The 25,259-nt window shown below is 56.9% G+C and overlaps 1 protein-coding gene across 4 annotated transcripts; it reads left to right on the top strand.

Moving 5' to 3' along the window:
• Window positions 1–3,019: 3,019 nt before the first annotated feature.
• On the top strand, window positions 3,020–25,115 carry CLK3 (CDC like kinase 3). 4 transcript variants are annotated; one of them, XM_063638770.1, is made up of 14 exons: window positions 3,020–3,154; window positions 5,975–6,117; window positions 14,221–14,372; window positions 15,037–15,253; window positions 17,147–17,243; window positions 17,521–17,587; window positions 19,927–20,043; window positions 20,824–20,990; window positions 22,344–22,438; window positions 22,531–22,660; window positions 22,962–23,044; window positions 23,602–23,681; window positions 23,940–24,030; window positions 24,705–25,115. In XM_063638770.1, the coding sequence occupies exons 3-14, from the start codon at window positions 14,221–14,223 to the stop codon at window positions 24,879–24,881; spliced, it is 1,473 nt and encodes a 490-aa protein (XP_063494840.1). In that variant the 5' UTR covers window positions 3,020–3,154; window positions 5,975–6,117; the 3' UTR covers window positions 24,882–25,115. The 4 variants fall into 4 exon arrangements, with proteins under 4 accessions (XP_063494840.1, XP_055133751.2, XP_063494838.1 ...); XM_055277776.2 differs by lacking the exons at window positions 3,020–3,154; window positions 5,975–6,117 and adding an exon at window positions 10,225–10,880; XM_063638771.1 differs by lacking the exons at window positions 3,020–3,154; window positions 5,975–6,117 and adding an exon at window positions 10,877–10,931.
• The last annotated feature ends 144 nt before the right edge of the window (window positions 25,116–25,259 follow it).

The following is a 25,259-nucleotide window of genomic DNA, read 5'->3' as shown; positions in this document are numbered from 1 at the left end:
ATCTGGGGGCCTGAGGTCCCAAGTCACAGCCAAACCAAATCACCCAGCCAGGAAGATAGCAGGAAGCAAATTGGAGGCATTCTGGGTTGAACTGTATCCCCAGCAACAACAAAAAAAGATATACTGACGTCCCCAGTACCTCCTAATGAGACAGAATCGTTACAGAGGTAATCAGACTAAAATGAAGTCAATAAGCTGGGCTTTCATCCAAGGTGACTATACAAAGGGGAAATGTGGACACTGGCACACACAGAGGGAGACGCCACACGGACATCCCGGAGGAATGTCAAAGCCTGCTGGCAAAGCACCAGAAGCTGGGGACAAGGCCTAGAACAGACCCTCCCTCACAGCCCTCAGGAGGAACCAACCCTGCCAACACCCTGACCTGAACTTCAGCCTTCAGAACCAAGAGACAATGAATGCCTGCCATTGAAGCTACCGTCTGCAGCACTTTGTTATCACAGCCCTAGCAAACTCACAGAGGGTAAGTGGGATCCAGCCCCATGTGGCAGCTCTCTGGCCCCAAAAGGACCCTGACTTCGAGGAGAACTTTCTCCTCAAAGCAGCCACACCTGCAGCAGCAGGAACTGTACAATCATAGTGGCTAACGCTTCATGACTGAATACCATGTGTTTTCACGTGCTTGTCAAATGTCACCCTCTTAGGCACCCATTCAGGGAGGATAACTGTTATTTTCACTTTTACAGATAAGGCCCAGAGAGGCAGAGGAACTGCCCAAGGTCACACAGCTAGTATATCGTGGAGCCAAGATTTAAGCCCACAATCTTAGCCACTAATCTGGGGACAGTGCAGACTACTGAATCCTGGGATTGAAGACAGACTGAGGTAGAGACCCAGAGAGGGTTGGGTGGAGGAGCTTGAGGCTGGGGATGGGACTGGAAGTGGAGCATGCCAGAGGCCCTGGGAGCACTGGGTTCTGAGCCCTTGAACCCCCTGGCCAGCCGGACGTTGATGCAATATGGCTTCATCCAGACCCTATCCAGCTGCTGCCCCATCTCCAAGAGCCTCGCCCTGCTGGAAGTGCACTGCTAGTCTGGTCCATAAGCCACTCTGCACAGGACCACCTGCCCAGGACCCAGGGTCTGCATTTTAGGCCATCCTTGCTGGATAGGCCCAGAGCCCAGGGTCCCCACCTGCCTGTAGAAGGTGAGTCCTGGGTTGGCCTTCTAGGGGTCCAGGAAGGGAGTAGAAATGGCCTGGACAGTCTCCGAGGGGCTGGAAGGCCCTGCACGTGGAGCCCAAATTGGCACTGGCTTATGCATCATGTGCAGGTTAAGTGCATCCGGCTCACCTAGCACCACTTCCTGCAAGGAGACGAATCTGCCGAGGGCCCAGCCCTCTGTCACTCCACTACCTTCTCACTGACATTGTCCACTGCAAGTCCTCAGACTTGACCAAAGAATATAGCCCATCCAGGCCCTGAGGATATTTCCTCTGACCCTCAAGGGTCTGGTTTGAGAAATAGAAAAAAAAAAAAAAGCTGAGATTTTCCTCTGTACAAATATATAGTGGCAGACTACACTGCAGACTTAAGGAACAGCCCCCTCTGAGCACAGCTGTGTACCCGTTTGAGATACACTGATTTAGACCAACTCAGCCTTTATGAGGCCCAGGGCCAGCTAAGCTTTCTCTCCTTTTCCTTCCATCAAGATCAGCAGATCAGCTTCAGTCAGGGGCCTTGTGGCAGAGCGTGGATCCCACATGGGGTCCTTAGAACACTACTTCCCTATGGCTCCCAGGCACCTCGTTGGTGTCTGTATCTCTCTCTGTGTCTCTGTGTGTGCATATCTGGGGGTGTCTGCACATGTCTGATGTGTATCTTGGGTGTGTGTGTGTGCATGCATGTCTGTGTGTCTGTCTGCCCATGCACACATAACACTTGCCTAGGAGACTAAGGGATGCTGACCAGGAGAAGGCAGCCACCAAGCTGGAGATGAAGTCAGGTGGACAGGAGCTGGGACATCTAAACCCTAGATCTGGCCCCTGTCCCATGTCCATAGTAACCCCCTCACCCACTCTCCTTCTCAATTGGATCAGGGATTATTTACAACACTCCTCCCCTGTCTCTCTGGGTATATGCACGTGCAGTTTCCTCTTGCTGAAATGCCCTTCATTCCCTCTCTCCTCCTGGAAAATGCCTGTCCATCCTTGTGTGAGGGTTCAGAGGCTCAGAAACCCCTTCTCTGGGAGGGACTCTCCTATCTGCCACCCCTTAACCAGCTCCCACTGTGCCTCTTCCCTCATTTGGCACATTAAATTATTACTTGCAAAATAGACACAGTGGCTCATGCCTGTAGTCTCAGCACTTTGGGAGGCTAAGGTGGGAGAACTGCTTGAGGTCAGGAGTTCAAGACCACCCTGGGCAATGTAGTGAGGTCCCCATCTCTCCAAAAAAAAAAAAAAAAAAAAAAAAAAACTTAGCCAGGCATGGTGATGTGTGCCTGCAGTCCCAGCTACCTGAGGCAGGAGGATCACTTGAGTCCAGGAGTTCGAAGCTGCAGTGAGCTATGATTGCACCACTGCACTTCAGTCTGGGTGACAGAGACCCTGATGCAATCAATCAATCAATTATAAATCAATCAATAACAAATAAATAATTGCTTACTCAATTACCGGGTGCCCCCAAACCATAAGCTGTTGAGGACAAGGAGTGATCTGATTTGACATTGCTTCTGCACACAGAAGAGGGCCAGGCATGTAGCAGATGCTCAATAAATGCATGCTGAAAACATGGATGGAGAATGATGAGGCATGATGAGGAAGAGGCAGAAAATGGGAAGGAAGTATAGGATCAAGATGGGGGCATCCTAAGGAGGAGTAAAAGACTAATTGGTTTGTATGGGAAAGACTGGGCAGTGGGGAAGACAATGGGGAGAACAGGGTTGGGGGGGTGGAGAAGAAGGAGGGAGACAGTGCCCACCTGGGGAGGCCAGGTCCCACTCTGCCTCTGGAGTCTCTGCAGTTCCTCCTCTTTAAATTTCAGGGCAACTGCCACCTGGTGCCAGCGTGCCTTCCAGTACTCAGCCATCTCCTCGTGAAGCCCGCGATGTGATTCTTGTGCCTCTAGCTGTTTCCTGAGGGGCACTGGTACCTCCGGGACCTGGAGTGTACTGGAAGAAATGGGGCAGTCCAGGTACAGCATGGACCCCAGATCACCCCCACCCCACTCCCTTTCAATGATTATTATGTCTTATGAACTAGGAGGGGGAGTGAGGCAGAGATGCCTCTTTCATGGCTCCCTGCACACACAGAACCCCTTTGTACTGGGCACTTCTACTCCCAATCACCCTGACTTGCACCCAGCAACTAAGGTCATCTCACCCCCACCTCCCACCTGCCCCTGGGCCAGCAGGAGGGGCTTGGCCATGTGTAGGCGAGACAGGACTTCTTGAAGCTGAAAGATTTCCCACCCCATAAAAGAGCCAGAATGTGACAACCAGGAGCACTGATACCTGGGGGAGGGAGACTGGCTCTGGTCGTGTGATTCCGGGTTTAGGGCTCTGGGCCATTCCCCCTCAGCCAGCTGGTGACAGAGACTGGTCCACCGCCTGCTGAGAGGGCCATCTCACTCACGGTGAGAACAGAGCACCCACCCCAGCCTGACTTGGACACTATGAGGATGGGCCCAAGCAGCCACCTACCAGGACTCTTGGCCCAAGGCCACACCCAGTGCTGCTTGCAGCACCACCTTCTCCCGAAGTAGCCAGGTGTGCTCTGCCTCCAGGGCCTGCACACGGCCCCCCAAAACCGTCTGCTCTCCCTGCAGATGCTGCAGCTGCTCCAAGCAGGCCCCTAGTTGCTGGTGGCTCCGGCCCAGCTCTTCTGAGTCTCTTGTTCACCTGGGGAGATCCCCACCCCACCGAATTGTGGCTCAGCCTCCACCAGGGTTGTGGGGCTCCAGCCTTTACCCATGCAGCCCCTTCTCAGAGGCCCTGAACTCCACTTCCTTTGGGCCTCAGCCCTTCCAGGAGGCCTCTCTGACCACCCCAGCCCGCAGGGGCTCCTCTACGCTCCAGGCTACGACTCTGGACCAGTGCCTGGCTGCACACTAGCAGGGGGGCCAGTTATGTGAGGATGAGGATGGTGCTCTCTGGAGTCTCACTGTGTGGACGCCCTGCTAGAATCTGTCTCTCCTGGTCATTCTCCTTTCCTCTGTGCCCCTAGAGCCCCTTGCCCTACATTGGAATCCCCCAGGAACAGGGCCCAGGCTCCCTTGCCTCTGCCCCCGGTACAGATGGGCATGGCCTGGATCAGCTAATGCCCAGATTCCCTTTCCTGTGGGGCTGCCCTGCCAGCTGTCTTGACCAACCTCAGTGAGTATCAGCAACTGCTCCTGCAGACAGACTGTGTCCTGAGCCTGGGCAGGGGTCTTAGCTGCTGGCATGGAGACTCTGGGTCCCGAAGCTCCTGGGCCCTGCCTCCATCCCAGCTCTGCTCTTGGATCTGCAGGCCTGGCACCAGCATCTCCTGTAGATACACTTGGTCCAGAATCCTGGGGTCTCCTTCCAGCTTCCAGACCACACTGGGGTGGTCTTGGCAGACTGTTGATGCCTCAGGGCATGTTGTGGCAGGGTCCTGGCCCCAACTCAAGTTATGACTCTGAACAAGCTCTCCTCTGCCCTCTGGTCTCAGTTTTCCCATCTGAACCAGGAGGGAAGTCACTGAATGATCCCAGGGTATTCCCAAATGTTGGAAGAGGATCCCTCTCTTGGCTGGACTAAGCCCCTGTGCTGCCCTCCTTCTCTAGATAATGCTCCAATAATGAGGACCAGAAAATAAAGTGTAGGGCAGGGTCAAAGGTACGGCAGGGCCAGTGCTCAGGGCCTGCCATGCACCCACTTGGGGGATCCCCAGGCTGGGCTCTGGGCCAACAGGCTGTTGGGTCGTCTGGTCCAAATGCCGCTAGGCCTTTTCCACTTCTGTCTGCAGCAGCAGGATCCTGTGGGTAGAAGGGATGGTCTACCTGTTCCCTGCCACCCCACCCCTCCCCAACAGCCCAGCCCCACTCACTTGTCTTCTATGTCCTGGTCTGGCCTCCTCCACTCAGCCTGTCCCTGGGATCCTTGCATCTGGTGCCTCTCCTGCTCCAGGCAGGCCAGGGAGCACTCCACCTGCTAGGAGGAGGCTGAGTGGGAGGGCTGAAGGCAGCACAGAGCCTCAGATAGGTAGGCCTAGCTTCCCTGCCTCCCACCAGGCAGGGCAGTGTCTGCAGCCTCTGATAACGCAGGTGGACTGGCAGCCAGCAGCCCAGCTGACAACCCAACATGGACCCATGCCCTGGCTTATACACAAGGGACTGTGCCCTGGGGCCCTGAGGGGCTGCTTTCGGCTGTTATCTATCACGACAGGCTCCAGCTGTGCATCCTCTGCCTCCAGCTGGGCCCGAGATACACCACCTCTCCAGCTGCTCTCCAGCTGCTGACGGCTTCAGGGTGGAGGCCAGCAGGACTGCTGTGGCATGCTAAAGGGCAGGCAGACATGAGGTTGTCAACTGGGTCCCAAGGGTCCCCCAGGCCTGGTAGGGAGCAGTGGCTCCAGGTGGGCCAGCTGTGAGCTAAGACACGCAGTCACTGAAGGCTTGCGTAACTGGGCCATCACACGGTGTCCCTTTCCTACCCTCACATGAGGCAAAGATCCTGGTAACCTTCCCAAGAGCCCTCAGCCTGTACAGCCATCTCCCCCTCTCTCGGGATCGCCTGTTTCACTCAGGGAGATTGGGCTTCTAAGAAAGCTCTTCAGTCTATGGAGCTAAAACCAGCCCCTGCCTCCCTCAGATTCTCCCTGGGGGGGCCACAGGGACCCTGGTCCTTCCTTCACCTCCAGCGGTGTCCCTAGCCACCCCCAGCATATGCCTCTCAGGCAACACCCTGCACCCTTCCAGGGGCACCATTCAGAGACATCTCTGTTCAACACTGCAGCCTTGCTGGAGACTCCATTTCCCTTTCTCCTCTAGGTGCCCCAGACCCCGGCAAGCCTCCCTGAGAATATGGCACCAGATGTGGACACCAGCTCTGGGCATTCTGGAGCTTCAGCCTGCTAAGGGGATCTTGCTAGCTCAGGGGACCTCCTTTCAGCTACAGAAAGCCCAGGAAGAAGGTATGGGGGAGGACAGGGCCTCACTTTCTGCTTTAGGGACCAGCCAAGTCCCAGCTTGTGCTCCTGCCTCTGCAGCACCAGGGCTTGCTCCGACAGGGCCTCCAGCACTGCCCGAAGATGGCTTGACAGCTCAGCCCTCTGCCGCCTGCTTTCTGCCAGCTGCTCCCACAGGTCCTTCTCTGACCACCTCCAGTCCCGCTCGGGGGCCCTGTTGGAGCACCTGCCAGGCAGAGAGGAGCCAGACTTCAGCCCAGGCCCCAGGGGGCTGCCGTGCCCAACTTCCCTATGCTCTCCTGCACCCTTCAGTGGGGCTTGGTGGGCAGACATGGTCCAATGCCCCGAGGAAATAGGAGTTCCGGAGACAGCGGGCAGGGCTGGGCATCAAGTCCATGGGCTCTGCCTCAGTGGGCCCTGAGAGCAGGACAGATCCTGGAGCTGGGGCAGTCTTGGCTTCCCAAAGCACCAGGCTCTGAGGCCTCTTCTCAGACTCAGAACTGAGGCCCTGTGGCTGAGCATGCACTAAAACCCTTCAACCCTGATCCTCTGGCCCGAAAGTCTCCTGGTGATTGGAACTTCACTAAACACCAGCCTCAACTCCACTAAACAGTTCTCAATTCTCAGTGGTTTCCATGAGCTGTGGGTGCTGCGGGGGTGGCCACTTGCTAAACACAAACCCCATTATCTTCACAGCAGCTGGTCTGGGGAGGCGCAGCAGGCACTCCTGAGGGGAAACTGGTGCCCAAGTCCGGCAGGGAGTCCCGTGAGGAACCGCAATCCCCACCCAACACTGTCTGCACCACAGCCACGTTCCCCCTTCCAGTGTGGAAGTCTGGAAATGGCAGGGGAGCATTTGGGGGCCACCACAGTTTAGCTATGATGTGGGGGTCAGAGCCCTTAAGTCAAGTCACTGCTCAGGTACCTCTCTGGCTTCCATAGCTTCAGCTGTAAGATGGAGGCCCTGACGGACCTCTCACCCACCAGCTTGGTGAGGGAGGTCAGAGGGTAGACAGGGGCTGTTCTGCCAGTGTTGCCATCCCTACACCCCTCACCATCACCCTCCTCACCTCTAGGGTCTGGGCCCAAGTCCACTGCCTCCCAACTCCCAACCCTGGGCATGAGGCACCCTGCCCTGGCTCTGAAAGGGCACAGGAGTTGTCTTCACCTAAGCAGTGGGTACACCTGGCACCTCTACTACCCCCACCCTGACCTCCCTACTCCTCACATTCTCAGGCCTTCTCCCCACTGGACAGCTTGATGGTGCCTTCAGGATGGCACCATCGCCCACCAGGCCTTCTCTCCACTGGACAGCTTGACTCTCCCCTTACTCCAGGCCCAGGCTCCTGCAGGCCCCTCCAAAATGTCACTGCCACACAAGACCTCTAAGACGGACCATGAGGACTGGCCCCCACCTCCCATACTGGGTACAGCTCCCACAATGCCACTCTACCTGGGCACTCTGTCTTGCCAGTCAGAAGTGACAGGCTTTCCATGGCAGCCCCCTGCCCTTAGTGAGAAGCTGAGCTGTGCCCAGCTTGGTCTGGGAGGGGCTCATGGTCCACAGAATGGAGTGCACACGCAGGCCAGATTGTCCTGAGCAGGGGGGCAGGCCAGGGCAGCCCCAGGAAGGCTTTCCAGGGAGGTGACCCTGGGGCCAAAGCTCAGAGGTGAATTAACTGCCTCCAGAGAAGGCAAAGTCAGATGAGGCACACAGAGGAGACAGTAAGGACAATAGAACAAGGAGGACATCAGAGCAGCTGGGCCTGGCGGGCAGTGAGCTGAGCCTTAAGCTTGGTGGAAGTGGAGGTGGGGGGCAAAAGGGAGACCAAGAGGGGTGAGAGGAGCTGTGGGGTTTGGGAGGATGCAGGGCAGCGGCACCTCCCCGGTGCCCTTGAGATATGCTGCAGACCTCAACTCCACAGAGGCTGAGGATGGAGACAGGAGCTTGGGCCTGAGGGGCAGTGGAGGTGGAGCAAGCCTCCTCTGTGGTGGGGATGGGAGTGGAGGAATTACCCAAACCTCACCTGGGGGCAGATCTTTCTCCAAGTGTCTGAAAGGTGTGAAAGCCACAAAAGAATGAAGTTCTAAGGGTAGAATCTCAGGCAGGATGGCCTCCAGGCTGCAAAGTGTGGAGAGGGAGAGAGCTGGGAGATGGCTTCTATTCCACCTCAGAAAAAGAGAGTTGCTTCGTGACTGGGAGGTAGGGACTCCTGGATTCTCAGTGGTGGGCGGTTTGGTGGGAAGGTAGACTAACTTATCCTATCAGAGCCTGGAGCTCAGGGCAGGGCTGGGGACAGGAGCTTCTCTGAGAACATCCATCCCTCAGGGCTAGTATCCTGGAGCCATGGAAACTCAGGCAACACTAAGTGGTGAGAGGAGGAGACACCACAGAGGCCTCCCACCTCATCTGAGTTAATGAAACCCCGCGATGGAACTTGGCTAGTGTGGCCAAGGCCATGGGGACCAGGCAGGAATGGCATCTCAGATGGCCTGGGATTTTTCAAAATCTTCAGCTTTTGAGATAGGACCTTACAGGGCAGGACCTCAGCAGCCAATCTGGGTCACCCACTGTACACTGAAGCGGCTCCTTTCTTTTTTGAGACGGAGTTTTGCTCTTTTTTTTGTTTGTTTTTTTGAGACGGAGTCTCGCTGTCGCCCAGGCTGGAGTGCAGTGGTGCGATCTCAGCTTACTGCAGGCCCTGCCCCCCGCCATTCTCCTGCCTCAGCCTCCCGAGTAGCTGGGGCTACAGGCGCCTGCCACCTCGCCCAGCTAATTTTTTGTATTTTTATAGAGACAGGGTTTCACCGTGTTAGCCAGGATGGTCTCGATCTCCTGACCTCGTGATCCGCCCGCCTCGGCCTCCCAAAGTGCTGGGATTACAGGCGTGAGCCACCGCGCCCGGCCTTAGTTTTGCTCTTTTGCGCAGGCTGCAGTGAAGTGGCGCGATCTCGGCTCACTGCAATCTCTGCCTCCCGGGTTTAAGTGATTCTCCCACCTCAGCCTCCCGAGCAGCTGGGACTACAGGCGCGTACCACCACGTCTAGCTAATTTTTGTGTTTTTAGTAGAGACGGGGTTTCGCCATGTTGGCCAGACTGGTCTCGAACTCCTGACCTCAGGTGATCCATCCACCTCAGCCTCCCAAAGTACTGGGATTAGAGGGGTGAACCACCGCGCTTGGCCGATTTTTTGTTTGTTTTTTGAGACAGGGTCTCCCTCTGTCGCCCAGGCTGGAGTGCAGTGGTGTGACCATAGCTCACTGCAATCTCAACCTCCTGGGATCAAGCGATCCTCCTGCCTCAGTCCCCTGCAAGGAGCTGGAACTACAGGCATGCGCCACCCAGTCCCGCTAATTTTTGTAATTTTTTGGAAGCGGACCCAGTTTTGAATTAGCTTCTATTGTTTACTTCGGGTAGCCGTGGTGGAGCTGGCAGAGATTTGGGGGATACTAAACACCCCTACAAATCACGACTTGAGACCCCCGTTTCAGGGAGAGCCGTTGGCGAAGGACTTGAGGCGCAGCCGCAGCTCGGAAGGGGGGGCTCCCCTGCGACACCTCTCCGCGCCAGGGGCGGGCCCAGCCCCGCGGGGAGGGGGCATGGGCGGGGCCGCGGCTGGCCGGCGGCCGCCGGGGCGGTGCTGGGGAAACCCTTGGTCCCGAAGAGGGGGCGGTGCCTGGAGGGATGGTCCGTCCGGACTGCGGGTTTCTAGCCCTCGCGTGGCGTGGGGACAATTAGGCGCCACGCCCTGTCGCTTCACTACGCGACGCTCGCGAGGCCGGGGACGCCACTCCCAGACCGGGCGGGACGCGCACGCTCACAGTGGGGTCTCTCAAAAGATCCCCACCTCAGTTTTCTCATCTGGAAAGTGGGGCCTCGTAATCCTGTCCGATCTGGCGCGGGACAGTATGTGTCAGGGATTTTGGTGACCCCACGCTCGAGGCCTCTGCAAAATGGGGCTGTCCAGTGGCCCGGAGACGCAGCCGGCGGGGCTTTTGTCTGGCGGGGGAGTCTTAACTGAGAGGCCACGCAGGCCGCCAGGAAGCCGCTCCACACGAGGGGGCTCAAGGAGAGGGGATCTCCTCCCTCCAGACTCCGGTCCCGCCGACAGGCCCCGCCGGAGTAGCTCTAGGGTATCTTCCCAGAAACTGCCCCGCACGCACTGGCGAGCTGGGAGCGCCACCATGGCTTTCAAAAAACCCGCACACACCAAGATAATAATGTGTCGTTCGCTCGTTTCGCGCAAGCGGAGTCGCGTCCGCCTTCTCGAGCCCCGGCGCACAGACCTCAGGCCGCTCTCGCGCTCTCCGGGGCCCCGAGAACAATGCCCGTCCTCTTCGCGCGCAGGAGGGAGTTGGCGGACCACGCAGGGTCGGGGTGGCGGAGCGGGCCCAGTCCCGCGGCCGGGTCGGGGCCCCACCTCTCGGCTCTGAGAGCCCAGCCGGCCCGGGCCGCGCACCTGTCAGGTCGGGGGACCTACGTGCGCCGCGACACGGCGGGAGGCGAGCCGGGCCAGGCTCGTCCCCTCGGCCCTCCCGGAACTAGTCTCCGAGGCCGCGGCGCCCACCGGAGCGGAGAGGGATGGTGCCCCGGAGCCTTCGAGTCGGGGGCTAGAGCGGCCAGGCCTCCGAGCCGGGTCGAGCCGGGGCTGGCGACGGCTGCGTCACGCGAGGGGGCGGGGCTGCCACGGGCGGAGGTCGCAGCCGGAAGCGGAAGAGGCGCTCGGAGCGGGGAGTGGGGCCTAGCTGCAGCCGGAGCCTGGGAGACGGTAAGTGTGGGCTGGGGCCCGCGGCGGCGACAGGGGCAGCGGCGGCCGGGGGTGAGTCGGCGTGGCAGGCGCGCTGGTGCCATTCGGTCTCGGCCTACTCCCTTTCTTTCTTCTCTTGGGCCCATATCGGGCCGCGGCCCGACCTCTCACCCCTGACCCGCTGCTTCTGCCCTGGAGGGCGGTCACTGCAGACCCTGACCTCGATCCCACGGTGTTGAAGGCGGAGCCTGAACGGCCTCTGGGGCCGCTCAAAGGTCCAGTTTCGGCTCAGTGCCTGCCCGCGGAATGGGGTCGCGGTCCGACGTAGAATAGCTAGAGAGGCCCTTCAGACCCCTCCCCTACCCCTGGCTTCAGGCTTGGTCCGCAGACGACTCCTCCCTTGGCGGCCTGGAGTTTGATTCTGGCCCAGTCCGGCTTTCCCTCTGCCCCCGGGTCTCCCCTCGGCGCCACTGGTGGCGGTTACAGGGGATGGGACTCTGAGACCCCTGGGACCTGGGGCGGCAGGAAGGGATGCGAACGAGGGCGCAGGCCCTCCTGTGTATTTTGTTGTGGTGATGGAGCCACTCCAGCCCGGAGGATGGGCTAGGCCAAGCTGACAGTACAAATCCCCTGGCTGCTCCTCCGTCCCGCCCGGGAGTCTCTAGCTTTAGTTCCGGGTGTGAGTGCCCTGATGTGGAGCTGGGGTGGAAATTGCCTGAACCAGGCCCCCATCAGAGGCGGAGTTGGCGGCCTTCCAGCTTCCCTCCTTGATGCCCTTGAAAAGGAGGAGCGTTTCACCCGTTGGTGGTGGAGGCTTGCGAGGTGGCAGGTTTGAGGTTGCAGTGGTAGGGCAGTGCCAGCCAAAAATAACCATGGGTGCTGGGGTGGCTGGAATCCGGGAGGGCAGCCGCTGACCTGGCTGGCTGCACTTCTAGTCAGCCCAGTTTCCTGGCCGGGAACAGCAAATGAGAAGCCGACAAGGCCTGTGCTCAAAGTTGACATCCTTGGCTTGGTTTCCCTCACATCACCTTTTTCCTCATTGTGCAGAGCAGAGCTTCCCAAAGCATAATTGTGGCCTTTAGCTGCTTTTTAAACAAGCTGTTTGCTGAGGTTTTAGAGAATCAGAGATAATTGAGAAATGGGCCCTAGAGCCCTGGCTGGGAGGATGATATCTGCTATTTCCAATATTTTACTTGCCTAGAATGTGTTAAAGGAAGGATACTCTTATTATTGCTTTGTGTGTGGTACCTTATAACTCTCATCCTTGTCATCTCTTTTGCCTGGCTGGGAGAGGTTATCTCCATTTTCCAGGCATGCTAACCACGGCCTAGAGTGACTTGTCTAAGGTCGTGAGGCTGGTATGTGACAGCACTAGGATTTAGTTTAGTTTTCTGCCAGAGCTCTCGCCTCCCAGTTTCCTTGGAAGGGACTTATAAAATGTCTGTAAGGCATTTAACACAGCCCTGAAGTGTTACCTGGAACTTTCAAATGTTCATGAAAAGCTGCCACTAGTACCTCTGTGGGCACAAAGCTGTGCTAGGCATTTCACTTATAGGAGAGACATATTTAATCCTCACAGAACCTCGTGAGAGATTACTATTCCCTTGTTGCAAGACGAAGTTGACGGTCAGAGTAGTGTAATAATTTGTTCAAAGGCACACAGCTAGAAGTGGCATGCCATGATTCAGATTGACATCTATATGACTGAAATTTTGCTTTCCATTGATGTGAATATGTATGGACATAAGAATCTTCTAGGTCCCAGGAGGTAGTCTTTGGCCTGGTGTGACCGTGACCGTGTCCTCCAGCTCTGCCCAGTGAGGATGGGCAGGACCATAGTTGCCTTGTGGCACGACATATGCCCTGGCCAATAGAGCATCTTCTGGGTCAATTAGTGGGTGTGAGTTACTGCTTTCATTCCATAGCTTGGGCACCTGACCCAGAGTAATTGCAGGAAAACAGTGAAACATTAGTCAGCTGATTACCAAAGCTTTTGGGGAGGTGATTTTACAAAATATTTATCTCCAAAGACTTCCCAGGTACACGGGGGAAGACAAGTTAGTGGGGAGATGGAGGGCTTTCTTAGGGACACGGAGAGGCTCCCAGGGGTTTGGTCACATAGGCCTCACTGTCCTGCCCAAGCATGGGGAGCTGTTCTGTGCTGCTCTTCTCCTGACAGACCCTGCTGGTGAGATGGGGCAGCCTCAGTAGGTTTGTACAAAATGTGCTTGGCCAGGCAAGCTCAGGACTGACCATGACTGGAGGTTGGCTGTGGCCAGGTGTGAGTGTTGGGAAGAAGGCTGGCTCCATGGAGGCAGTCAGGGGTTCACGTATGGGTGGAGCAGGTTGCTGGCCTCACATAGCCAGCTTTCTCTGCTGGTGGTGGATCCAGCCTGGCAATTTCATGTGGTGGATATAAGTCCTCACTGAACAGGGATAGTGAAGTGGGGCTCTTTCACCTGCCAGACGGCTAACCCTCTGGCTATCCTGGGATATGCGGAGCGTAGGGTACTAGAGCCAGAGAGCTAGAAGAAGGGGCAGTAACGGTACTGTTGGATAAAGGCAAGGCACCTGGCAGGGCACTGTGGGGGCCTAAAAGGGTGCTAAATGGGCCTCTGGCAAGAAAGTTGGATACTCTGAGGACCCTGGCATCCTTCCCAGTGCTGAGACCCAGGATGAGCCAGCAAGGGCTGGACAGACCCCCTGGGTCCACGTCTCCTTGGGTTGACCCTGGGGAGGGCTATGGAATGTTTGTGAGGCCCGTGTGCCTCTTTCTCCAAGGGCCGCTCTTCTCGTCTCTTTTGTGGCTCCTCATGCTCACTTGTGGTCCTTACTCCCTTAAGTGGGGTCCAGTTCAGGGCCCTAGCCAGACAGCATTCAGCTTCTCAAACTTGGGGGCTTTGAGCCCTCTCCTCCCGTGTACAGCCCTTTGGCCTCTGGCTTTACAGAGCATTCACTTCATGGGACCCCCCCAGGCGGGAGGAAATAGAGTGCAGGAGGCTCCCCTTTCTCCTACCTTTGATCTCCCTGTGGTAGTGTTCACCGTCCCCACCCAGGGTTCCTCCCTCAGCCCCTGGCCCTGGCTCACCCAGTTCCCTGGGCACCCAGGCCACCAGGCTAGTGATGCTCTGCTGGGAGGCAGCTGTTTGTTTGTTCACTGGCAGAGAAGGTTGTTTCCTATTGTCTGCTGTTTGACCAGTGTGACCTCAGAGTTCTTCTTCGCTTCATAAACCTCTGGGAGGGGCCGCCTCCAAACAGAACAATGGGCCTCTTCAGGAGCAACCGGGAAGCCCCAGGCAGCCCCATGGCTGGAGGTGGCTAGCTGTGTGTTTAGCAGGGCTTTCTGTTCCTCGTGGCCTAGATGCATCACTGTAAGCGATACCGCTCCCCTGAACCAGACCCGTACCTGAGCTACCGATGGAAGAGGAGGAGGTCCTACAGTCGGGAACATGAAGGGAGACTGCGATACCCGTCCCGAAGGGAGCCTCCCCCACGGAGATCTCGGTCCAGAAGGTGAGAGGGAACTAGATAGGAGGGAAAGACTCCTTCTGTCAGCTGGGCTTAGCTGTGGCAGCTCCAGACTCCTTGAGATGACTCCATCCCCGCCCAGCTGTCCCTGGATCCCTGCCCTGTCCTCTTTGGGCTCCTCCACTAACCTCACCTGCATGCCTCGGCCTCAGCAGTAGCTACCATCCTTGCCGCCCACTCTTTCTCTGTCTTGGAGTGCCTTTTTTTCTCCCCACACATTCCCCCATTTTCTAGGCGAGCGTCTTTCCTGCTTAACCTCCTAAGCCTTCCTCGGTGAGGATTAGGAACATAACCTCACCCCTGGAAAGGTTGCTCCCTGGGCCTATCTTAGCCCCCAGGCCAAACTTAGAGTTGCAGCAGGCCACAGGGAACTCTGGTGGGTGTAGAACCTTCGGAGGCCCTCTACCATACTCCCCTTCCCCTGTACCCCCCTCCTACGGCTGGAGGGTGCTGTCGTTGGACAGGGCTCTGGAGGGCGGGCTTAGTACCTTTGCACCCTCCCCTCTCTGCCCACTTCTCACCAGTCTGGATGCTTTTAGCACAGGCTGTCCTGTCCCACTTCAGCCCTTTACAGTGGCCCTACCACAGGTCTCTTGCCTGCTAACAGCAAGGACCCAGCTGACCAGCGTCCCCATCCCCGTTTTGGCAGTCATGACCGCCTGCCCTACCAGAGGAGGTACCGGGAGCGCCGTGACAGCGATACATACCGGTGTGAAGAGCGGAGCCCATCCTTTGGAGAGGACTACTATGGATCTTCACGTTCTCGTCATCGTCGGCGATCCCGGGAGAGGGGGCCATACCGGACCCGCAAGCATGCCCACCACTGCCACAAACGCCGCACCAGGTCTTGTAGCAGCGCCTCCTCGGTGAGTGGTAGCCAGAGTGTGCTGGCTGGGGCTTAAAGGCCTCATCTCTTCCTAGCCTTCTCTCAGGCTGGCTGGTCCGGGTGAGTACTGCCAGCCCTGTGCACGTGCACTGGTGTGCGTGCATGTGTGTGTGTATGTGTTGTCTGGTCCAGGTGTAGGGCCGATCACAGGGTCTTGGCCCCTGTGTCTTTTGGCCCCTTCCAGCGGCAACTATAGGAACTCTGGCTCCGATGCTGGCTGGCCCCTGGCCTGTCTATGTCTACGCAGTGCTTCAGACACAGGCCACGTGGTGCAAGTGGCTGGGGACACTTCTTAGGACACTTCTTAGGGATCCTAGTAGAGTGGCTGATATGGTGGTCTGCCGCTGTATGGCCTGGTCCTTCCCACCCAGAGACTGCCTCCTCATGTAACTGAGTGCTCTGATGTGGACTGCACCCACCTCTGCGTCTCATCTGCACACCCCTTCCCAAAAGCCCCCGGTCTGGAGTGCCTCACAGGACGGGAGGATTTGCCTGTCAGCCAGCTCAGACTGGGAACTTCCCTTCTAATCTCCAACCAGGCCCTCTCCAGCCAAGCCTCTTTATGAGGGGCAGTCGTGGTGAGGAGGGGCAGGTGCCTGTGTGATGGGGCATGTGAAGAAATGGCGGAAAGGCTGCCGCCCCAGGCCTCGTCCAGTTGCAGGCCACATGCCCAGAGCAGGGCCTGGCCAGTATTCCTAGCATGGAGGGTTGTAAGGTCTCTGGAGCCCACACTGCGCTCAGTCCCCTGGGGAAGCAAAGCCAGTTGTGTATTTCCGAGGTTACATGCGGTCTTCTCTTCTCCCCCATCCCTCTTCCCTGCCTCCCTCCTGCTGGCCTGGAGGCCGCTGAGGAGCGGTGGAGAGGCCAGGCGTCTTCTCTGCCCAGCTCTTTCTGTGACTTCTTCGAGTGGCCACAGGTTGAGGGTTGACTGTGCGGGCGATTGCAGCGTGGCCCCTTCACCTCTTTGCACACTGCCACATGCTGCCACAGGATGGCAGTGCAGGTCTGGCTCTGTTTCTCTGTTTGGTGCCCTCTATCGATCGTCATGAGGCTTGGGATGGGCCTAGATTGTGAGCAGCATGGGTGCCAAGGCCAGGGCAGGAGCTGGCATGGGGCCTGTGTGGGCCATTGTGGTAGGAAGCCTGGCAGTCGACTGGCCCAGAGGATCCCAGGCTGCTTTCCTGCTTGAGGCTGGTGGCAGGAGGGCTGCTGACGGAAGGCTGTTTCTGGTAGTGTTGGTGAAATCTGGCCAAGGATGCCGTCTGGAGGCAGGTAGCAGCTTGGCTCTGAGTGGCAGCTGTCAGGCATGTGCAAGTCTGCGTGGGCGAACAGAGGCAGGCAAGGACAGGCTGGGCGTTCTGCAGCTGAAGCCGGAGCAGCCACTGACCAGTCTGGATGGTTGGACCCAGGCAGGGCCAGCTGCCTTCTTGCGCCGCCGTTCTCACTGCATCTTCCGCTCTGCCCAAAGTCAGATGGGAGGGTCTGGGAGGGAGAGACTCGGAGGAGGAGGAGGAGGGAGTCGGGGCGATGGCTCTCCTCACAGCGTGGCCCTCAGCAGCAGAGGCAGGTCATCTTCCTGAGCGTTTGTGGCGCTCCTCTTAGAGATAATGTCCTAGTTTTCTTTGCATACCTGTAGCTGTTTTTACTTTTCTGTTTTTGAAGTCAGTTTGTGTCTTGACGTGTCCCTTGCAATATCCCTATCGTTATATATGCTGTGTGCCTTATGAAATGCTGGGATCTGGAAAATCCAACCAACCAACCCACCGGCTCCTCACCGTCTCCACCTCTGCCTTTGACTGACACCTCAATCTGTCAATCGGAACCGCCTACCATGCGATTGGTCGGATGGCGTTTCGGGGGGCGGTGCATGCAGAGAAGCCAACAGAGCAGTAAGCGCAGCAGCCGGAGTGTGGAAGATGACAAGGAGGGTCACCTGGTGTGCCGGATCGGCGATTGGCTCCAAGAGCGATGTACAGCCACCTTTCGTAAAACTTTACCTCTCTACTTTCTACCCCCCTTGTTAGACGAGACCTCTCCTGCCTGGAGGGGCCTCTAGTGCGCGTGGTGCCTTAGCGGGGCCACCAGTAATTGCCTGAATGACACAGACACTAGCAACTTCCATTTTTAAGAGTGTAGCAGTGAGAGAGAAACCTTTTTTGTTTTTGAGAATTTGAATGCTGTGAACTTGCAGGAGCTGCCAACCCCCTGCCCTCCAGATTCTCATGCCCAATTTCTTTTCTCTCCTAGATGAGATTGTGGGGAACCTGGGTGAAGGCACCTTTGGCAAGGTGGTGGAGTGCTTGGACCATGCCAGGTGAGCGAGCTGGGGCAGTACAGCTAGCTCTGGATGTGATCTTCCTGGGAAGAGCTGGCCTGAGGTTCTTGAGGGTGGCAGCTATCAGAGCTTAACTTTTTTCTTTTTGAAGGGTGGCATCAAAGTAGGGTTCCAACCTGTCCATGTTGGGGTTTTGCTGATCCCCTGTAGTAAGGGAGAAATTCTTGGGTCCTGCAGTTATGTGGCATCCCTACCCAAGAATTGTTGGTCAGTGAAAGGTTCTGCTCCAATCTCTCCACTTCTCTAGGGCTGTGGTGGTGGATATCAGAACAGGGCCAAGGCCCCAGCTCCCCTGTGGCTTGGAGCTGCTTCCTGTGATAACTTTTAGGTTCTTGGCCTGGCAAGGGGCTAGGAGTACCACTAAGCCCAGCCCAAGCATAAGTCCCATCCCCTGAGGGTCTGCCTGAGGCTGTGCAGATCTCAGTCGAGAGAAACATGACCCTGGGCCTTCTCACCAAGCAGGCTGCTGCCTTCTTCAGTGTGGCTAGGGTAGTGTGTGGTCTCCGCTGAGTGTTCCTGGGAGATTGGGGTGTACCTGTGTGTGTCATGCTGCACCTCACTCTCTCCCAAGCCCAACAGTGCAATAGTTTTGTCCCCTTACCATTCCACAAGACTAGAACATTTGCTTCCTCTCCTATAGGTCTGGGTTGGGGAGGCCACCTCCGGGGAGCCAGTTGCCTCCCTGCCATAGGCTCTCTAGTTGGTTTGGCACTTCAGCTACAAAGTGCTTGTGTCCTCGTTGGAGCCACATGCCACCCATATGTGGCCCTCTCGCTATTTCAGAGATGAATAAACATGCTCAGGGTTTGCCTGCATCATACTCCAGTTAACGGCAGAGCTGGCCACCACTGCGCTGTAGTGCTCCTACATTAAATGGGGTGTTCAGGTCATTCAGACTCAGGCGTCCAGCCTTTCCCATGGCCACAAGATAGAGTGAGAGGAAGCTTCCATTTGCTCCAAGTTTCCATGTAAATGCCTGTACGACTCAGTGTGGCCCAAGAGGTTAGGGTTGGGACCAGTGGGTGGAGGGACTGCACAACCACACCGTGGCCAGGTGGAGACATGGCAGACTCAACAGCCGGGATGCATGTAAGCGGTCTGGGCTGCTCCTCTCTGAGGAGCTGGAGGGAAAATGAGCCTCTGGAGTCACTAGGGGGCAGGTGGAGGGTCCAGGGAAACTTTACGGGACTCAAAGGGAGCCAGGGCCAGTGGGGGTTGTCATGCAGAGGCAGAATTCAGCTCAGCGAAAGGCAGGGTCTTATAACTAAGAGCCGTGCAACTCTGACAGGGGCTGCCTTGGAAGTGATGAGCTCCCTGTGCTGAGGACTGGAATGCCACAGAGGGACCCTGTTTTAGGAGGAGGCCAGAGTGCATGGCCTTTCCCCTGAGGTCCCTTCCTGCCCTGAGAATCTGGGAAAATAGGATAGGGAGAAAAAAGCAGGGGATTCTCTAGAAGGTCCCTTTACCCTGGGCCTGTGAGCCTTAGGCACCACAGTCAGCCTCCCTGAGGCCTCAGAGGACGTGCCATTCCAGGCTAGGGCTGTCTCATTCCCCACTGGGCATCTGAATTCTAGCTGTCCTTTCCTGACAGGGCCTGGCAGCCGAGCCTCAGCAGGTTTCCTTCTCTGCTGGCTCCCTGCAGATGGCCTCCTGGGGTGGGGTTGGGGGTGGGAAGCACAGAGCAGGGACTGTTAAAACCTTCTTTGGACACTTAAGAAGGGTTCCTGGCATTTTGTGGTCGCTGATAAACACTGTGGCAGGTAGGTGCGGCTGGAGAGGGGTGTGGTAAAGGGAGTGGCCCTGGGCCTCACAGTGAGAGGTACCCTTGCTGGTACCCTACCTCTTGCCAGATCTTTACTTGATCCTGGAACCCCCATCCCTGTTTGCTCAGACTTGCAGACAAGCTCAGGAAGGTCAAGAGGTGCCGCAGGAGGGCTCTCGGTGGGACAGCCTGGCCAGGGTTGGGGCTGCCTGGCGTACAGGTTAGGTCACTGTGTGAGCTCTTGGACTGGCACTGGTTAAGCAGGATTGGCCTCTACTCTCCCACACTCCTTTGGGAGCTGGCAGTGGCTGAGAACATAAAAGCCGAAGGATGGCAAGGATGCTAACAGCATTAACTCACAGATGCCAGGGAGCTTGCTGTTGGGTGGGCAAAGGTCTGGTGTTGCATGGGGCAGGCTGGGCATCCAGTATCTGCTCTCTTCAGTGCCGGCTGCTCCTGGAGTGGTGTTTGTTGGGAGTTGCTGGGTTGGGGTGGAGGGTGGGGGAAGGACTGGGCAGCTGCTGATGAGAACCTCTGTTTCCTTCCCGGGTACCAGAGGGAAGTCTCAGGTTGCCCTGAAGATCATCCGCAATGTGGGCAAGTACCGGGAGGCTGCCCGGCTAGAAATCAACGTGCTCAAAAAAATCAAGGAGAAGGACAAAGAAAACAAGTTGTGAGTATCTGCAAGGAGTGGGAGGGAAGCCTTCAGTGGGGCTGCTGGACTTCCAAGGGCTTAGTCGTGTGCCTTCACCCATCTGCACTGTGCCTTCTCCCCACACTCAGAGCCAGGGGAGTCTGGCAGAGGTCTTGCTGGAAGCCTTTAGACTGCAGTCCAGTCTTCACCCCAGCTGGCTCTGTGTCCTGAGGAAGGCCTCCCAGCCCTGCGTTTGTGAATTGGAGAGCTCACTGGGTTATGCTGGGCATAAGACAAGATAAAAACATGAAGCTGGGGCTCTCACATAGTAGGAGATACCCAAAGGAGGGCCTTTCTGTGGCAGACACACTGAGCACTCTCCTCCACGCACTGTGCTGAGCCTGGGCAGATGGGTGAATCCGGCACAGACCCTCACGAAGCTCAGCAGGTGAGCAAGTGGAGAAAAGCAGCACCAGTCCTGCGGAGTGCACTAGCACTTTCCATCTTTCCCTCAGCAACTCTGAGGCAGGGCTTCTTTCACATCATAAGTAGGGAAGCTCGGAGGGCTTGGGCCAGAACCGTGGACATCTCCCCTACCCCCCGCAGGAAGCTTAGTCCTTGCCCAGAGCTCATCTGGGTATTGGGTGATGGCTGGTGGGGAGAGGTGCTCTTGCTCTGATTCTCTTGCATTGTGTGTATCTGCGTTCCCGTGTGTGACCCAGTGGCCTAGGAGAGAGTTGGGAACTGTCTTCATCTGAGAGAGGGGGTGAGGCAGGCCCCCAGCACACAGCCTGAGCCCTGCCCATCCTCCTCCTCCAGCCTGTGCGTCTTGATGTCTGACTGGTTCAACTTCCACGGTCACATGTGCATCGCCTTTGAGCTCCTGGGCAAGAACACCTTTGAGTTCCTGAAGGAGAATAACTTCCAGCCTTACCCCCTACCACATGTCCGGCACATGGCCTACCAGCTCTGTCACGCCCTTAGATGTAAGTGTCCACCTTCAAAAGAAGCATGGGCGGCCACATGCCTGCAGCCAAGTCATCTGGTTACTTGTCCCCATTCATTCCAGCACGTTACTAACCATTCTCCTGGGCCTGAGGGACACCAGATCCCCTTTGGCGGAAAGGCCTGTCTTCAGGTGGGAATCTCAGTGTGAGGATGGAAAGGCTAGGGCTCCCTCCAGGGACCTCCTGGACCAGCCTCTCTACCCCCAGGCACTCAGGAAGAAAACAGAAAAGAACTGCTCTGGAATTGGCCTAACCACCAACCCTGCCTCCCTGCTTCACGCATGGGATAAAAAGGTAGAAGCCTGACCTGACAGCACCACAGGTCCTGCCCACACGGAGACCCTCTAACCCTGACTTGTCATCTCCCTGCCAGCCTTGAAAAGCATTATTTGGTGGTGCCAGGGCTCAGCGCAGTAGGATTTGCAATGGTTGCAGCAGTACAGAAAGGCTCCTTGGTGAAGTTGGTAGGCCTTGAGCTAGAATCGCTCTAGGTCACCCCGCATCGCTCCCCTACCCTGAGCACTGCTACTGTGATAGGCTGCAGGCCACTGGATGAGAAGACAGGTGTCTTCCTCCTCCCACAGGATCTGCAAGATGGGACAGGGACAAGGATTCCAAGCAAGGGGAACAGCTTGGTGAGGCCTGGAGCCTGTTAATGGGCTGAGAATGGGCTCCAGTGGAGTAGGCTACCACTGGGGAGTGGTGGGCCACACAGTTGTGAGGGTCTTGAGTGCCAGATGGGAGCCTTGAGCTGAAAAGTGACTACTAGCGAGAAGCCACTGTCAGAAGGGGCTGGAGGGGAAAGGCTTCCCTGCCCATGACTAGCAATGAGAGGCGGGGCTGTCTTCCTGGGTATGCGACCTGTGCACTCAGTCGCACAGGACCCTGTGCTTGATTTAATGTCCTTTTGCCACCACCTTAACATTCTTAGTAACTTGAACAGGGGACCTGCATTTTCATTTTGCAAAGGGCCCTGCAAATTATGTAGCTGGTGCAGGGAAGAGGGAACCACCTCGAGGCTGTTGCTGTAGCTCTGGTGAGAGACAGGTGAGCAGGCCTGGTCTCTGCAGAGGAGAGGTGGAGGGAGGTTTTTCGAATGGCAAATTTCTTTCCTATCCCCCTGCTAAAGTATCAGAACCCTCCAAGGCCTCAAGTACAGAGAACCCTTGAGAGGGAGGCCAGCACAGAGGCAGGCTGTAGTCCAGCTCCCTGCTGAGGTGGGGGTGTGAGGAGCTCTGGCAGTTGCTGGCATTGGAAGAGGGGTCTGGCCTAGAGCTGGCAGGCGAGCCAGCTTCTCAGTGCCTACTTCCCCTTCTTTCCCTGCTCCCTTAGTTCTGCATGAGAATCAGCTGACCCATACAGACTTGAAGCCAGAGAACATCCTGTTTGTGAATTCTGAGTTTGAAACCCTCTACAATGAGCACAAGGTATTGGTGGGGGTAAGGGTGAGGCCCTGTTTCAGAGGTGGGTTACCCGCTGGTGCAGACTCCTGACCTGGCAGGCCTGCCTTGCCTTTCAGAGCTGTGAGGAGAAGTCAGTGAAGAACACCAGCATCCGAGTGGCTGACTTTGGCAGTGCCACATTTGACCATGAGCATCACACAACCATTGTGGCCACCCGTCACTATCGCCCGCCTGAGGTGATCCTTGGTGAGTGACTGTATGGCCTGTGACCTTGTCACACTGGACTGTTGTTGGGAGGGTATGAACAGAGGCAGTGGCATGCCTGTCAGTCTCTGCCACCCAGGGCAGGCAGAGTTTCTCAGACCAAGGGGCCAGTGTCATGAGACACAGGTGACTGACCTGGCTTTATCTGTCAGCCTTACTGAGAGAGGGCCTTGTACAAGGATTTGGGCAAGAGTCCTGCCAGCCGGTGTGGGGGCTGCCTTATGACTTCCAGGCTGGAAGCATAGGGCTGGATCTCACAGCCTCTCCCCATCTTGGCTTGCAGAGCTGGGCTGGGCACAGCCCTGTGACGTCTGGAGCATTGGCTGCATTCTCTTTGAGTACTACCGGGGCTTCACACTCTTCCAGGTACAGCCAACCCACATCGCTCCCCTACCCTGAGTACTGCTACTATGACAGGCTGCAGGCCACTGGGGTGGGAAGCCCCACATGGATGAGAATGCAGGTGTCTTCCTCCTCCCACTAATCATCATGTGAGATTCAGACTCTTAAGGATGTAGATGCTAAAGGGAATGCAGAGGTCAGGGTAGCTGGAACACTCAGAGGAGTCTTATGCTAGGCCATCGAGGATGGAGGATGGGACAGGAGGTGACCTTACCTTCTAGATAAGGGGCACAGATGACTAAAGGCATTGGGATGGGCTGGGACACGGCATGTTCTGGGCAGGGAGCGAAGAGCTAACCAGAGAGAAATGTAGTCACAGCCCAGTCCACCTCCACCCACAAGGGCTGAGGAGCCTGAGCCTGAGCACAGGCTGGCAGGAGAAGCTGGGGCTGCCGCTTCATTGGTAGGTTTGCATCTCCTGGGGCAGTGAGGGCACTTGCCCATCTTTCTTGTTCCTTTTTCTCCTTGAAGGGGCCAGAGCTAGGACTTGACCCCCTTGCACTGTCCCTAATCTTCCACAGACCCATGAAAACCGAGAGCACCTGGTGATGATGGAGAAGATCCTAGGGCCCATCCCATCACACATGATCCACCGTACCAGGTAAGGACCCCAGTAGCCCCCTCAGGGTTGGTATAGGAGCCTTTTTCTTCTTGGCTGTGGGTCAGCAGGGTACTGGATGTGGTGAGTCTTTGCTGGACAGTCCATGGCTCCCCAGGCTCCTAAAAGCCTTCCCTGTGTGCCCCTGCAGACCTGTTGCCCTGGTTCTGCTGCTGTCTTGGGAGCTGCTCTTCCCCACCTCCCACCAGAGGCTTGTCCCCTTACTACTCCCACACTTGACTCCACCCCCTTAATTTTCAGGAAGCAGAAATATTTCTACAAAGGGGGCCTAGTTTGGGATGAGAACAGCTCTGACGGCCGGTATGTGAAGGAGAACTGCAAACCTCTGAAGGTCAGTTTCTGGCTACCCCCAGCTCAACTCATGCCAAGGAGAGACCCCAGGCACTGGGCAGACATACAGCAGAGACAGGCCAGGCCGCTAAAGGCTGCCTCCTCGATCCAGCTCTATGGGAGGCGGCACCAAAGACGGCTGGGTGCTGGCAATGGGGCTTCTTGCAGACTGCCCCAGAGGGGCCCTTAGCCCTACCCCTTCCCCATAGGGTGGCTATGAATGTAATTGGGGAACACCAGAAGAGCCAGATGTCAGAAACCCTGCTGCTTCCTGTCCCCCTCTCTCCTCGAAATTTTGGGAAGAACTAGGCAGGACTGAGGTGAGGGGGAGGGAAGACCTAGACATGGCCAGGAAGCCTCTGTCAACTGCATTTGGTGCTCGGACAAGTGAATTTCGCAGAGGTGATCTCTACCCACCTGTCAGGACTTTGCATGTGGGGGCAGAGGCATCAACCCAGCAAGACACCTAGTAGCCTGGCAAGTTCCGAGCAAAACGTTAAACAGGCATGAAAAGAAAGGAGCTGCTCATTGTCCAGGAGGGCGGAAGTAGAGTCCTCCAAGGAGGCATCACTGCCTCCTCGATCGAGTCCAGCAAGGCGTCCCAGAGGCAAGGGGACCTGCTGTGGCTTCCCACGACCCTGCCGTCACACTGAGGCACCTTGTGTCCCTGAGCAGAGTTACATGCTCCAAGACTCCCTGGAGCACGTGCAGCTGTTTGACCTGATGAGGAGGATGTTAGAATTTGACCCTGCTCAGCGCATCACACTGGCCGAGGCCCTGCTGCACCCCTTCTTTGCTGGCCTGACCCCTGAGGAGCGGTCCTTCCACACCAGCCGCAACCCAAGCAGATGACAGGCACAGGCCACCGCATGAGGAGATGGAGGGCGGGACTGGGCCGCCCAGCCCCTTGACTCCAGCCTCGACCACCAGGCCCCAGGCCAGAGCCACCCAATGAACAGTGCAATGTGAAGGAAGGCAGGAGCCTGCAGGGGAGCAGACTTGTGCCCCGCTGCCAGAAAGCACAGATTTGACCCAAGCTATTTATATGTTGTAAAGTTATAATAAAGTGTTTCTTACTGTTTGTAACCCCTGGTACCAGTGTGTCCATCTCCAGGCTCCTTGCCTTCCCCTTACCTGACCTTATTAATAAAGTCTTTCTTAGCAGTTCAGCTTGTGGAGAGCTAAGTGTGAACTGGGCCAGGCACAGAAGAGCTAGGCAGGGGTAAGAAA

This window comes from Symphalangus syndactylus, chromosome 5 (genome assembly GCF_028878055.3).
Source record: "Symphalangus syndactylus isolate Jambi chromosome 5, NHGRI_mSymSyn1-v2.1_pri, whole genome shotgun sequence".
NCBI classification, from domain to species: domain Eukaryota; kingdom Metazoa; phylum Chordata; class Mammalia; order Primates; family Hylobatidae; genus Symphalangus; species Symphalangus syndactylus.
The sequence above is the reverse complement of the archived record's forward strand: the minus strand, read 5'-3'. Positions and strand labels throughout refer to the sequence as shown.